Genomic DNA, 15,204 nt, shown 5'->3' with positions numbered 1-15,204 from the left:
ATGTGTAAGATGTGCAGGGGTCGCTGGTTGGCGCGGACTCAGTGGGCCAAAGGGCCAGTTTCTGCGCTGTGTCCCTAAAAATAAAAAAAGTGCCAATTGAGAATTCTGGATCTACTATGGTCTATGTGGTTCCCAGAGACAATGGCAGAAAACCAATATAGGTCCAAGGCGGGTGGTCTGTACCCTCTGATTTGAAAGTATGTGCCCCTTCAATGGAGGAGTTGGTGAAAACCCTTGAATGGTTGTTTCAGATAACAACATAGGCCAACACCAAGTAGGGGGTTAAAGGGCAAACAATCAAACCCCCAGACCGAACGCAAATCAAGTTGGTTTACGTTGAAGAGTCGCCAAACTCCAGAGCACACGAGGAGATCAGTAAGCCATCCATCTCGATGATTCCTCCTCTCAGTCCACAACTTGGACTAAACTTTCCAAACATTTCCCCTCTCACCTTACAGCTTTGCCCTCTGGCGATAGACATTTCCACCCTGGGAAAAAGTTCTGACTATCTACCATATCTATGCCTCCCACAACTCTGTATCCTTAGGACGGCACAGTGGCACAGTGATAGAGTTGCTGCCTTACAGCGCCAGAGACCCGGGTTTGATCTTGACTTCAGGTGCTGTCTGCACCAAGTTTGTACGTTCTCCCTGTGACTGCGTGGGTTTTCTCGTGCTCTGATTTCCTCCCACATTGCAAAGACCTACAGGTTTATAGGTAGATTGGCTTGTGTAAATTGTAAATTGTTCCTGGTGTGTAGGGTAGTGCTGGTGTATGGGGATTGTTGGTCGGTGCAGATTCCTTTGGCTGAAGGGCCTGTTTCCGCTTTGTATCTCTAAAGTCTACAGTTCTATCAAGTCTGCCCTCCACCTCAGACGTTCCAGACAACGCCCAGAACCAATGTTAATGTTTTTACAGAAGGCGAGGTTGCAGCAAGACAATGTCTTTCACAGAAACGGTCAGAAATGTAATGATTTTTAAATCAGCACTGGTCAAATGAAGTTTAAAAAAAGTTCGGTAGAAATTAGGTTCTTTAACAGCTGAGAGCCAAGCAATAGTGAGTGGATGTGAGAAGGGTGCTTGCAGGCTGGAGTTTATCCTCATGACCAGACTAAATAAAGGCACCACCCCACCCCCTTCTGTTTCCCAGGACATCCTGCAATATTCCATCGAGATAAATACTGTGCACTCCTCCTAGCTCTGTATCCGGTACATGGTTTAAAATGTATTTCAATGTTATTAACTGTCCCATTGACATTGAGACTCAAGGAACTGCAGATGCTGACACAAAAATGACACAATGTGCTGGAGTAACACAGTGGCTCTGAAGAACACGAACAAGTCACATTTCGCTGAGTTGCTCCAGCAGTTTGAGTCTTTTTTTCATTAATATTGATGGGTATTAATCTTATGTGGACAAACAAAATTAAGCGTTGTTTTAGTTTAGAGATACAGTGTGGAAACGGGCCCTTCGGCCCATCGAGACCGTGGTGACCAATGACTCCCCCATACGCTGGTAATTAACCTACAAACATGCACGCCTTTGGAACGTGGGAGGAAATCAGAGCACCCGGAGAAAACCCACGCAGTCACAGGGAGAACATGTGAATTCCGTTCAGACAGCACCCGTTGTCAGGATTGAACCCTGTTCTCTGGCGCTGTGAGGCAGCAACTCTACTGCTGCGCCTCTGTGTCTACCAGATCATTCATTGAACTCAACATTAGGTTAAACGTGGCAATAACCCGTCACTTTTCTAACACAATGCCTTGAGTAATTGTTCAGCCAATCAATTACAGATTTCCATTTCCTTTTGGATGAAATAAATTTCTCCAGACTTCCTCTCATTGTTCCACCTGTTGTACTGGATCCATCCCACCTGATTCTGGGTGAATCTCACCCACTCACTGTGAGCCACTGCGTCCTTTTAGACTTTAGAGATACAGTGTGGAAACAGCCCCTACGGCCCACCGACCACTCCATACGCCAGCACTATCCTACACACCAGTGACAATTTACAATTTCACCGAAGCCAATTAACCTATAAACCTGCAGGTCTTTGGAGAGTTGGAGGAAACCGGAGCGCCCGGAGAAAACCCATGCGGTCACAGGGAGAACGTACGAACTCCGTGCAGACAGCACCCGTAGTCAGGATTGAACCCGGGTCTCTGGCGCTGTGAGGCAGCAACTCTACCGCTGTGCCACTCTAACGCCCTGTGATGGTACACACAACAAATAAACATGCATGCCACCAGGCTGGAAAATGAAATAATGATGGTTAGGTTTTTAGAGGTGCCGTTACGCTGCACTGCTCTGAACCCATTTATGAATTCATGCATCTCCACTAAATCTTCTATGTTCACAAGAGAACAACCCAAACTAGGTAAAATTTCCTCATAACTAAAACTGTCCCAATTCAAACAATTTTCATATAAAGCTCCTTGCACCCTCTTTGATGACATCTTCCTCTACTGGAGTGACCAGAACTGCACATGATACTCCAACCAGAGACAGTCATAAGGTCATACAGCACGGAAACGGGCCCTTCGGCCCAACCCGTCCAAGATGCCCCATCTATTTGGCCCATGTCCTTCTAAACCTTTCCCATCCATGCATCTGTCAAAGTACCTTTTTAAATGCTGTTACAGTACATGCCTCAATTATCTCCTCTGGATGCTCGTTCCATATCGAGACCACCGTCTGAGTGAAAAAGTTGCCCCTCAGGTTCCCATTAAATCTCTCCACTCTCATCTGTAACCTATGTCTTCTGGTTCTTGATTCTCCTACCCTGGATAAATGACTGTGCTCCCACCCTATCTATTCCGTGTTCTATACAGCTTTAGCACAACCTCCCAGCATTTATAGTCTTGTATTATATTCAAGGGCCTGGGTGGTGTCTGCTTTCCTGGGTGATGGGAAGTGTTACAATCGTTTGATATCGCAGGGCATTAACAGTGGAGGACTAGGTTATATCATTGAATGTCAAGATAGCTGCTACATTGGTTTAACCAGACCATGCCTAAATGTTGAAGGTAGACACAAAATGCTGGAGTAACTCAGCGGGACAGGCAGCATCTCTGGAGAGAAGGAATGGGTGACGTTTCGGGTCAAGACCCTTCTTCAGACTGAATGATGTCTGGATCTGGCTGCCTGTAGGCAAGGGCTGCTTCATTGGCTGAGGTGGTGCTGTGGTAGAGTTGGTGCCTTATAGCTCCACACATTGGGTTCGATCCTGACTACGGGCACTGTCTGGACGGAGTTTGTACGTTCTCCCCGTGACCATGCGGGTTTTTTCCGGGATCTCCGGTTTCCTCCCACACTCCAAAGACGTACAGGTTTGACGGTTAATTGGCTTGGTATAAGTGTAAATTGTCCCTAGTGTGTGTGGGATAGTGTTAGTGTGAGGGGATCGCTGGTCAGTGCGGACTCGGTGGGCCGAAGGGCCTGTTTCCGCGGTGTATCTCTAAACTAAACTAAACGAAACGGAATTGAACATCGTTAGGTGGTCTTTTTTTAGAGCATGATGAAGAGCCTGTGTATTTCAGCAGATTGCTTTGGAAGTTCGACAGACTGGGCTGTTCTCAGTGAGGGTCCCTGATGCAGAATGTAAATTATGAAGCAAAGCTTGGGATTGGAAAGGCTTTATGTGTCCATTTGCACAGGGCTTTCATAACATGGCAACAACTCGAATTCCGGAAAGGTGAATCATGTGGTATCTGTTCTCATGGTAACACAGGGCCAAACATCTCTTGAAGCAGAACTGCATGGCTGCTGAGCAAAGGAACATGGACTAATAGACGATTCTTAGAATAGTTCCATTTTTAGATTAGAGATACGGCACGGAAACAGGACATTCAACCCATCGCGTCCATGACAACCATCGATAACCCGTTTGCACCAGTTCTATGTTATCCCACTTTCGCATCCACTCCCTACGCGCCAGGGGCAATTAATCTACAAACCCGCACCTGTTTGGGATGTGGGAGGAACCCGGAGCACCCACAGGGAACCCACGCGGCCACAGAGAGAACGTACAAACTCCACACAGACAGCACCCGAGGTCAGGATCTAACCTAGCTCTCTGGAGCTGAGGCGCAGCGACTCTACCAGCTGTGCTACTTTCTTTATTCAGTCAATTTTCTTTGAATTTGACTCTGAATCAAGCAAGATTCTTATTGCAGACTCTTCACTCTGAATGGTGATTTACCTTCTTTGAAGTTACACACAAAATGCTGGAGTAGCTCAGCGGGTCAGGCAACATCTCTGGAGAGAAGGAATGGGCGACGTTTCGGGTCGAGACCCTTCTTCAGACCTTCTTTGATTTCAGTTGTCTTCGGTCAGGTTCACTGGGGAATTTTGCCATCACCAAGATATCGACTACTTTGCCTGTAAGGCCAATTTGCAGAGGACAAGAGACTGCAGATGCTGCAATCTGAAGCAAAAGAACAGACCGCTGGAGGAACTCAGTGAGTCAGGCAGCTTCTGTGGAGGCAAAGGGATAGGCAACATGTCTGGTCAAGACCCTGAGTCAGGTGCAACGTCGCGGACCCAAACATCGACCATCCCTATGCCTCCACAGGCGCTGCCTGACCCACTGAGCTCCTCCCGAAACGTCACCCATCCTTTCTCTCCAGGGATCATAAGGTCATAAGTCAATAAGTCAAGCCAATTTGCCTGCAAACCTGTACGTCTTTGGAGTGTGGGAGGAAACCGAAGAACTCGGAGAAAACCCACGCGGTCACGCCACTTCAGCCCATCGAGTCCATGCCAACCAATAACCACCCATCCACACCAATCCTACATTAATGCCGCGTTAACCCCAGATACCACCACTCTCCCACATCATTTATTTAATTCTCTGTATTCTCATCACAGGGACGCAGCTGATGGAGCTGATGCCTCGCAGTTTCAGAGACCCCGGTTCGATCCTGATCTCGGCTGCTGTCTGTGTGGAGTTTCTGCGTTCTCCCTGTGACCGCCCGGGTTTTCTCCGGGCGCTCCGGTTTCCCCCCCCCTCCACATTCCAAAGGCATGCAGGTTTGTGGGTTAATTGGTCCAAATGTATAAGGAGTGGATGAGAAAATGGGATCACATAGAAATAGTGTAAATGGGCAATCGAGAGTTGATGTGGACTCAGTGGGCCAAAGGGTCTGTTTCTCTGCTATATCTTTTAAACAACACCCCACCCTCACCCACAGACTAGGGAACATTTACAGATTCTCATTTAGTTTATTGTCACGTGTACCGAGGTAAAGTTAATTTGTTGCTTGTAATTGAAAGACTATACATGATTACAATCAAACCTTCCACAGTGTACAGATACGGGATAAAGGGAATCATGTTTAATGCAAGGTAAAGTCCAGTAAAGTCTGATTAAAGATAATCTGAGGGTGTCCAATGAGGTAGATGGTAGTTCAGGACCACTCTCTAATTGGTAAAAGGGCAGTTCAGTTTCCTGATAACAGCTGAGAAGAAACTGTCCTGGAATCTGGAGGTGTGCGTTTTTACACTTCTGTACCTCTTGCCTGATGGGAGAGGGGAGAAGAGGGAGTGACCGGGGTGGAACCCGTCCTTGATGATGCTGGTGGCCTTGCCGAGGCAGCGTGAAGTGTAGATGGAGTCAATGGAAGGGAGGTTGGTTTGCCTGATGGTCTGGGCTGCGTCCACAATTCCCTGCAATTCCTTGTGGTCTTGGATGGAGCTGTTCCCAAACCGGGCTGTGATGCATCCCAATAAACTGCCAGCCAATCTACAAACCCGCATGTCTGTGGGGTGTGGGAGGAAACAGGAGCACTTACAGAAACCTGACACGGTCACTGGAAGAATGTGTAAACTCCACACAGACAGCATCCAAGCTCTCCGGTGCTGGGAGCCAATGTCTATTGGACCACAGGTATTCACGGGTCATGGACTGCAGGAAAGAAAATTGAGTCAAGACCGTCGCCAGCCATGATCCTACTGAATGAGAGACAAGCTCGAAGTACTGCATGGTCCACGTGTGTTTCTGGTTCTTTTGTTCCTAGGATTTTGATTCACAGCTGAAATGCTCCACCTTGTGGCCAGGTGGAGAATTGTTACAATGCATTACAGTAAATATAAAAGCAACAATGCATCGCAATCAGGGAGAAAAACAGACGGACTTGCATTGATGTAGCGCCTTTTACAACCTTTTCAGGACCACGCATAGCACTTTACAGACAATAGCCGTGCGGGGATCGCTGGTCATAGAAACATAGAAAGTAGGCCATTCAAGCCAGCACCGCCATTCAATATGATCATGGCTGATCATCCAAAATCAGTACCCCGCTCCTGCTTTCTCCCCATAATCGAAGATAGACACAAAAAGGCTGGAGTAACTCAACGGGACAGGCAGCATCTCTGGAGAGAATGAATGGGTGACGTTTCAGGTCGATAAGAAGGGTCTCGGCCTGAAACGTCACCCATTCCTTCTCTCCTGAGATGCTGCCTGTCCCGCTGAGTTACTCCAGCTTTTTGTGTCTATCTTCGGTTTAAACCAGCATCTGCAGTTCCTTCTTACACTTCTCCCCCCTATCCCTTGGTTCTGTTAGCCCTAAGAGCTATATCTAACTCTCTCTTGAATACATGGTAGGTGCGGACTTGGTGGGCCGAAGGGCCTGTCTTCACGCTGTAACTCTAAACTAAACGAATCATTTCTTCTATTGTTGAGGAGTAGTCAGTGTTGTAAAGTCAGAAACACAGCATCCGATCAGAACACAGGAAGCCCCTTGCAAATAGCAAATGAGACAGTGAGCAGTTGTTAATGTAATTTAGTAATGAAGGCTGGGAGATAGGTGTTGTTCACAACACTGGCCATGACCCCACCATCCTTGTTGACAGAGAATGTCTTTATTTATATCTCTTTCTGAGGATGTTTAACTCATTTGAAAGATCATGCAAAGGACCGTCAGTATTAACATAAATACAAGGTGCTGGAGTAACTCAGTGGGTCAGGCAGCGTCTGTAGAAGACATGGATAAGCAATGTTTCGGGTCTGTACCCTTCCTCAATCTGAAGGAGGGTAGTCATCCAAAGCATCACCTATCCATGTCCCCCAGAGATGTAGCCTGACCTGCTAGGTTACTCCAGCACTTTGGTTGTTCTTTGTAAACCAGCATCTACAGTTCCTTGTGTCACCATCAATATTTCACTGGAAGGTCAGCATAGAGGCGCAGCGGTAGAGTTGCTGCCTTCCAGCGGCAGAGACCTGGGTTGGATCCTGACCATGGGTGCCGTCTGTACGGAGTTTGTAAGATCTCCCAGTGACTTGCGTGGGTTTTCTCCAGGTGCTCCGGTCTCCTCCCACACTCCAAAGACGTACAGGTTTGTAGGTTAAAATGGCTTTGGTAAAAAATGTAAATTGTCCCTCGTGCATAGGATAGAGTTAGTGTACGGGGGTGGTTGGTGCGGCTGGCACAGACACAGTGGGCCGAAGGGCCTGTTTCCCTGCTGTATCTCTAAAGTCTGAAGTAAAGTCTAACTATCATGTACTTGAACCAACCCACACAACCCTAATCCTACCTCGTCAAAGAACGTATAAGATTATTAAGGGGTTGGACACGTTAGAGGCAGGAAACATGTCCCCAATGTTGGGGGAGTCCAGAACAAGGGGCCATAGTTTAAGAATAAGGGGTAGGCCATTTAGAACTGAGATGAGGAATAAAAATTTCAGTCAGAGAGTTGTGAATCTGTGGAATTCTCTGCCTCAGAAGGCAGTGGAGGCCAATTCTCTGAATGCATTCAAGAGAGAGCTAGATGGACCTCTTAAGGATAGCGGAGTCAGGGGGTATGGGGAGATGGCGGGAACGGGGTACTGATTGAGAATGATCAGCCATGATCACATTGAATGGCGGTGCTGGCTCGAAGGGCCGAATGGCCTCCTCCTGCACCTATTGTCTATTGTCAATGGAACACCACAGTCCACCTCTTGCAATACCATGGACTAGTTTTTCTTATTGTGTTTTTATTAATGCCGTCTTTCTTCTTTCTATCATTTTCTTTACACTGTCTTGCAGAATGCCTGTGTGAGTTACGTATGTTACTTCTGTTGACTGAGCCCTGTGATGTGCCTGTGATGTTCCTCAGTGAGGTGCTCGTTATACCTGTACCTCTCCATACACATCCACATGGCCGTAAACTCAACGTGACTTGACTTGAATGTCTGGGCCCTGGCCGCTGTAAGTGGAGGAGCAACGTTCGGGCCGATGCGGAGAACATTGAGTCCTTGTATCAGGAGAGTGCAGCAGCCCTGTGTGAGCGTAGGTGGAGAGGGAGAGAGGGAGAGAGAGAGAGAGAGAGAGGACCACCTCCCAACCCAGCCACCCGCTGCCCCGCCAGTCACCTCCTGCCCCATGAGTGCAAGACTGTTGTTCCCACATTGGCCTCATCAACCTCCACAGAGCTGGAGTGGAAGCGAGTCCCCCTCGATCCTTTAGACTGCCGGAGACAAGGCTGTGATTCCCAGTTGTGCATCACGGGGTGTTAACAATGACATTGTCCCCTCTCCTCAGCTTATAGAAACAAGGAACTGCAGATGCTACTTTACCAAGGAAAGACTCAAAATGCTGGAGTAACTCAGCGCATCAGACAACATCCCTGAAGGACATCCCTAAAAAAAAAGGCCGGCATGGTGGTGCAGCAGTAGGGTTGCTGCCTTACAGCACCAGAGACGTGGGTTCGATCCTGACTAAGGGTGCTGTCTGTATGGAGTTTGTAGATTTTCTCTTGTTACCTGCGTGGGTTTTCTCCAGGGGTTCCGGTTTCCTCCCACAATCCATATACGTGCAGGTTTGTAGGCTAATTGCCTTCTGCAAATTGTCCCAAATGTGTAGGATAGTGTTAGTGCATGATGATCGCTGGTCAACACGGACTTGGTGGGCCGAATGGCCTGCTTCCACGCTGTATCTCTAAAGTCTAAAGTAAAGTCTAGTCTAAACGTGGATAGATGACATTTCAGGTCAGGATCCTTTTTCAGTCTCAAGAAAGGTCCCGACCCAGAAGGTCACCTGACCATGTCTTCCAGAAATGCTGCCTGACCCGTTGAGTTCCTCCAGCATTTGTATCTTTCCTTGCTCTCAACTTATCTTCCTCTCTTAAACAAACAGGTAAGTTTGGACAGCAGTTGTGGTATCGGGGTCCACAGTGTGTACACTAGGAAATGCACATGATGGACTCGTGCGTAGAACACAAAAGTGCTGGAGTAACTCAAGAGAGTCAGGTAGCATCTCTGGGGATCATGGATAAATGACGATTTGGGATGGGACCCATGTTCAGACTGAAGTGAAGTCTGAGGAAGGGTCCCAATCTATTATGTCACCCATCCATGTCCTCCAGAGATGCTGCCTGACCGGCGGAGGTACTCCAGCACTTTTGTGTTGTCCTCCATCGTGTGGGGAGTGGATGGAGACAGGTTGTCCACTCGGGGAGTGGAGGACTGCACAGGGATCAGTATCTTTAGGAGGGCAGAAGAACCAAAGGAATGGAAAAGGAGAGAGCATGATGGTGCAACTCACTTCAAGAAATACTTACTTTTGCACCATTTAAGAGAACGGTGAGGAGTCTGATGGAGTCCAGCCTCCTCTGGGCCAGCACCACCTTCCTCTCCTCCCACGCACTCGCCTCCCTCTTCTCCTTTCCACTCCCCACTTGACGCAGGGAACGTCTCTCTTCACACTCTCTCTGCCGGTGCTCTCTCCTCCGTAGCTTCTCCTTCCGTCTCCTCTCCCTCTCCCTCTCTTCATCCTTGCGTTTTCTAAAAACAGTTCAGAGAATTGCTGTGAACGTACGCCACATCTGGACTCCAGTTTCCCCTCTCCCCCGACTCTCAGGCTAAAGGACCCAAAACATCACCTATCCCTTCTCTCCAGAGATGCCGCCTGACCCGCTGAGTTACTCCAGAATTTTGAGTCCATCTTCGGCGTAAACCAGCCTCTGCAGTTCCTTCCTACACATTTTGTCTGCTCCACTATGTAACCTCCTCAAGGAATGCCTACTTTAAAGAGGTTCTCCTCTTCTCTCCCCGTCGAGTTCTTTATACCTCTTCATAGTGAAATGTTAAATCCATTATATTTCTGTAAGCAGTAAAAATATATGTGAATGTTATAGATAACTGTTCCACAGAACTGTTAATAAGCAGATAGGTGTGGAGGACAATAACTGCAGATGCTGGTACAAATCGAAGGTATCACATCAGTCTGAAGAAGGGTCTCGACCCGAAACGTCACCCATTCCCTCTCTCCTGGATGCTGCCTGACCCGCTGAGTTACTCCAGCATTTTGTGGTGCCCAGATAGGTGTGGAAGTCAGAAAGGTGCAATTCCTACTGCTATCCATGTCATATCTCTCCAGTTCCTTCAATGTATCGACTATTCACCCGATCACTTCCCATAGAGTCACAGCGAGGAAACAGGACCTTTGGCCCAACTTTCCCACACCAACCAACATGCCCCATATGCACTGGTCCCACCAGCTTGCATTTGTCCCATACCTGTCCTGTCCATGGATCTGTCTAAATGATTTTTAAATGTTGTGACAGCATCTGCCTCAACCATCTCCCCTTGCAGTTTGTTCCACACATCCACCATCCTTTGTGTATAAGTTGCTCCCCGGGTTCCTATTAAATCTTTGCTCACTGACCTCCCGTCCTCTGGGTCTTGATTCCCTTATGCTGGGCGAATGACTCTGTTGATCCTATGTGACCCTCTCGTGGTCTTCCACACCTCAGTAAGATCACCCCGCATCCTCCTGCGCTCCAAGGAATAAAGTCCTAGCCTGCTCAACCTCACCCAACTCAGGCCCTCGAGCCCTGGCAACATCTTCGTTAATCTTCTCTGCACCCTTTCCAGCTTGACAACATCTTTCTGAAGAAGGGTCCCTACCTGAAAAATCACATATCCATTTTCTCCAGAGATGCTGCCTGACCCACTGAGTTACTCCAATGTTGTGTGTCTATCTTCGATTATAAACCTGCATTTGAAGTCCCTTTTTTATTACATTTTACAACATCTTTCCTATAACAGGGTCACCAAAACTGAACGCAATGCTCCAAACGTGGCCTCATCAATGTCCTGCACATGTAATTAATGAATACCATGATAGTAATAATATTATTCTATCACTATCTAGAAAAATGCTTTAAAAATGTATGGGAAGATTTGCACAAAGTTGGATTTGCATCAATCAGTTCATCCATGTCCAGGGAAATTCATGGACACTGTAGTCAGCTACAGGTGGTGCAATGTTCAAAAATGATTCAGGAATATCCCCCCGAAGTGTCTGTAAAGTGCCAGGCACCAGAAATGTGAACGACATGAATAACTAATAACACCAGATACCGACTGGAGTTTACAGCAATTTGGATTCTGCTTCCTCTTATTATAATTCAGTGTTTAAACCAGTAAAGGACTAAAATCGCCATAAGTACGTTGTCATATATTTTTGAAAGGATTCAGTATAGACAATAGGTGCAAGAGGAGGCCATTCGGCCCTTCGAGCCAGCACCGCCATTCAATGTGATCATGGCTGATCATTCTCAATCAGTACCGCGTTCCTGCCTTCTCCCCATACCCCCTGACTCCGCTATCCTTAAGAGCTCTATCTAGTTCTCTCTTGAATGCATTCAGAGAATTGGCCTCCACTGCCTTCTGAGGCAGAGAATTCCACAGATTCACAACTCTCTGACTGAAAAAGTTTTTCCTCATCTCAGTTCTAAATGGCCTACCCCTTATTCATAAACTGGGGCCCCTTGTTCTGGACTCCCCCAACATTGGGAACATGTTTCCTGCCTCTAACATGTCCAACCCCTTAATAATCTTATACGTTTCGATAAGATCCCCTCTCATCCTTCTAAATTCCAGTGTATACAAGCCTAGTCGCTCCAGTCTTCCAACATATGACAGTCCCGCCATTCCGGGAATTAACCTAGTAAACCTACGCTGCACGCCCTCAATAGCAAGAATGACTGTTACCCAGGAGCAGAGCTATTAAACTGACGGAGCTCATGAATGTTACAGGTTCCAGAGGTTCAAGGCTCTGTCTGGCAACAGGATGGACATCTGCCCTGGTCACTAACCCACGCCTCTGACCAGCCCCTTAAAACAATCCAGAGCCAGCACATCTTTCCTCAGATATGGCACCCAACATTGTTCACAATATTCCAAATACGGCCTGACCAGTGCCTTAGAGCCTCAGCATTACATCCCTGTTTTTGTACACAAGCCCTCTTGAAATAAATGCTAGCATTGCGTTTGCTTTCTTTACCACCGATTCGACTTGCAGATTAACTTTTTGGGAATCCTTCACCAGCACTCCCAAGTCCCTTTGCACCTCCGATTTCTGGATCCTCTCCCCATTTAGAAAATAGTCTACGCCTTTATTCCTGCTACCAAAATGCACGACTCCACACTTTACTACACTATATACCATCTGCCAATTCTCTGCCCACTCTCCCAACCCGTCCAAGTCCTTCTGCAGAGTCCCTGCTTTCTCTACACTACCTGCCCCTCCGCCTATGTTTGTATCATCCGTAAACTTGGCCACAAAGCCTTCACTCCCTGAGTCCAAATCATTAATACACAACGTGAAGATGACAACATCTACCTACTCTCTGGCATTGCACCTCCTGGAATCAGAAGAGCTGTAGCCAGTCAAAAAGAACGCCTCAGACAATCAGAGGGTGAAAGACGCCCCCTACATGACCACCCTTTGCTACCTCAGCGTTTGAAACCACGCAGAAGTTTTGTCTCTTCTGTCCATCCCCTGGGCTGCAGTGCATCGTCCAGAAGGCTCAAACTCTGGGAAGAGAGACTAGCGAAATCTCCGGAAGACATTCACATGGCAATCGATCCCTCTGAGAAACTCCCACCAGGTTCCGACCAACCGTGGATAACCTGGCGCAGTCTCGACAGACTGCGGACAGGCCTGGGGAGGGGCAAATGGAACATGCTGAAGTGGGGATATACTGAAGATGCAGCAGACTGCCTGTGCGGATGGGGCCTCCAGACTATGGAACATCTCCTGAGCTGTGACATGCTGCGTGACACATGCACTGTAAAGGATCTTGCAGAGGCCAACGACGTGGCACTGAAATTTGCTCACTGTTGGCAAACAGTTGTGCGATGACACGAAGAAATAAAAAAATCCACTTAAACACTTCTCAGATGGAATCTGTGCGGTAATCCTTCAACAAATTCCCTCTTTTCCGAGTGCATCCTTTCTTAGGGAGGGAAACGTGATCTCCACACAATATTCATGTTAAAGGAGCAGAATTAGGCCATTCGGCCCATCAAGTCTACTTCGCCATTCAATCATGGTTGATCTATCTTTCCCACTCATCCCCGTTCTCCTGTCTTCTCTTCATAACCCCCGACACCCGTTCTAATCAAGAATCAATCTACACTCTGCCTTAGAAATATCCATTGACTTGGCCTCCTCAGCCTGCTGTGGTAAAGACTTCCATCGATTCACCGCCCTCTGATGAAGGAAATTCCTCTCATCTCCTTCCTACAGGTGCGTCCTTTTATTCTGAGGTTATGGCCTCTAGTCCTGGACTCTCCCACTAGTGGAAACGTCCTGTCCACATCCACTTTATCCAGGCCTTTCATAATTACTGCACGATGCATCTACTCCCGGGCATGAATCCCTCTGCATGAAGCTAAGGACAGTTCATCTTCCTAACTATTTACCGAACCTGCATAATTCTTATGATTTATGATCTGCCTTCATCGATCTGCGATAGACACAAAAAGCTGGTGTAACTCAGCGGGGCAGGCAGCATCTCTGGAGAGAAAGGATGGGTGACGTTTCGGGTCGAGACCCTTCTTCAGACTGGTTAGGGATTAGGGAAACGAGAGATATAGACGAAGATGTGGAGAGTTAAACAATGAATGAAAGATATGCAACAAAAGTAACGATGATGAAGGAAACAGGCCATTGTTAGCCGTTTGATGGGTGAAAACAAGAAGCTGGTGTGACTTGGGTGGGAGACGGACAGAGAGGGAATTCTGAAGTTAGAGAAATTAACACCTGCATTGCCATGGCAACCCTACTCTCAATGAACAGGCTCTGATGCCACCACTTGGAGAGTGGGCAGAAAGAGATCACAGTATGACTGCTTGAATTGATTGATTGGAAGTTACAGCATGGAAACAGGCCTTTTGGCCCACTGAGTCCACGCTGACCATCCATCATCCATTCGTACTAGTTCTATGTTATACCATCCACTCCCTACACACTATGGGCAGTTTACTGAAGTCAATTAGCCTGCAAAGACGCCAGTCTTTGGGATGTGGGGGGAAACCAGAGCACCCGGAGGAAACCCACATGGTCACAGGGAGAACACACAAACCCCACACAGACAGGTCAAGATCGAACCCAGGTCTCTTTCTCTTTCACAAAATGGTGGAGTAACTCAGCAGGTCAGGCAGCATCTCCAGAGAACATGGACACAGAGTGCTGGAGTAACTCAGCAGGTCAGGCAGCATCTCTGGAGAACATGGACACAAAATGCTGGAGTAACTCAGCAGGTCAGGCAGCATCTCAGGAGAGAAGGAATGGGTGACGTTTCGGGTCGAGGCCCTTCTTCAGACTGATGTCAGGGGGGCGGGACCCAGGTCTCTGGCGCTGTGAGGCAGCAACCACACCAGCTGTGCCACCTATGCCTGATGAACCTACATGAAATAGCCAAAGAGATTTTGACAGCCAGCCAAGCCTTCTCCATTGCAGAAACCTTTCATGTTTATGAATAGGTTCAAAACAGGCAAAAATGATTTACTTAAAGAAACCTTTTCACTGCATCCCAATGCACATGACAATAATAAACCGATATCAATACAGATACCAATTTTACAGTTATGCAGATCAACAAACATAGCACCTTGATATTGCTTATTATAGTTTAGTTTAGTTTAGTGACACATTGTAGAATCTGGCCCTTTGGCCCACTGAGTCCACGCCAACCAGCGTTTAACCTGTACACTAGCACTATCCTACAAACGAGGAATAATTTACAATTTTACCGAAGCCAATTAACATACATGGTCCATGCAGACACTACCCACAGTCAGGATGGTATCAGGGTCTCTGACGCTGTAAGGCAGCAACTCTACCGCTGCACCACTGTGCCGCCCTTGTTTACGGACTGAATTTGGCACAGTCGGATTACTTGTTTTTCTCAAGTCTAACAGACACAGA

At 47.4% G+C, this 15,204-nt stretch overlaps 1 protein-coding gene across 1 annotated transcript in view; it reads right to left on the bottom strand.

Annotated features, from left to right (window-relative positions):
- Positions 1 to 15,204, bottom strand: part of LOC144600513 (uncharacterized) — a 38,928-nt gene that overhangs the window by 3,573 nt on the left and 20,151 nt on the right. Inside the window, exon 4 of the mRNA XM_078412171.1 lies at positions 9,545 to 9,767. Within this exon, the coding sequence (XP_078268297.1) occupies positions 9,545 to 9,767 (223 nt within the window). The remainder of the gene's footprint in view (positions 1 to 9,544; positions 9,768 to 15,204) is intronic.

This window comes from Rhinoraja longicauda, chromosome 15 (assembly GCF_053455715.1).
Source record: "Rhinoraja longicauda isolate Sanriku21f chromosome 15, sRhiLon1.1, whole genome shotgun sequence".
Lineage (NCBI taxonomy): Eukaryota > Metazoa > Chordata > Chondrichthyes > Rajiformes > Arhynchobatidae > Rhinoraja > Rhinoraja longicauda.
This window is presented reverse-complemented; position numbering and strand designations above follow the sequence as displayed.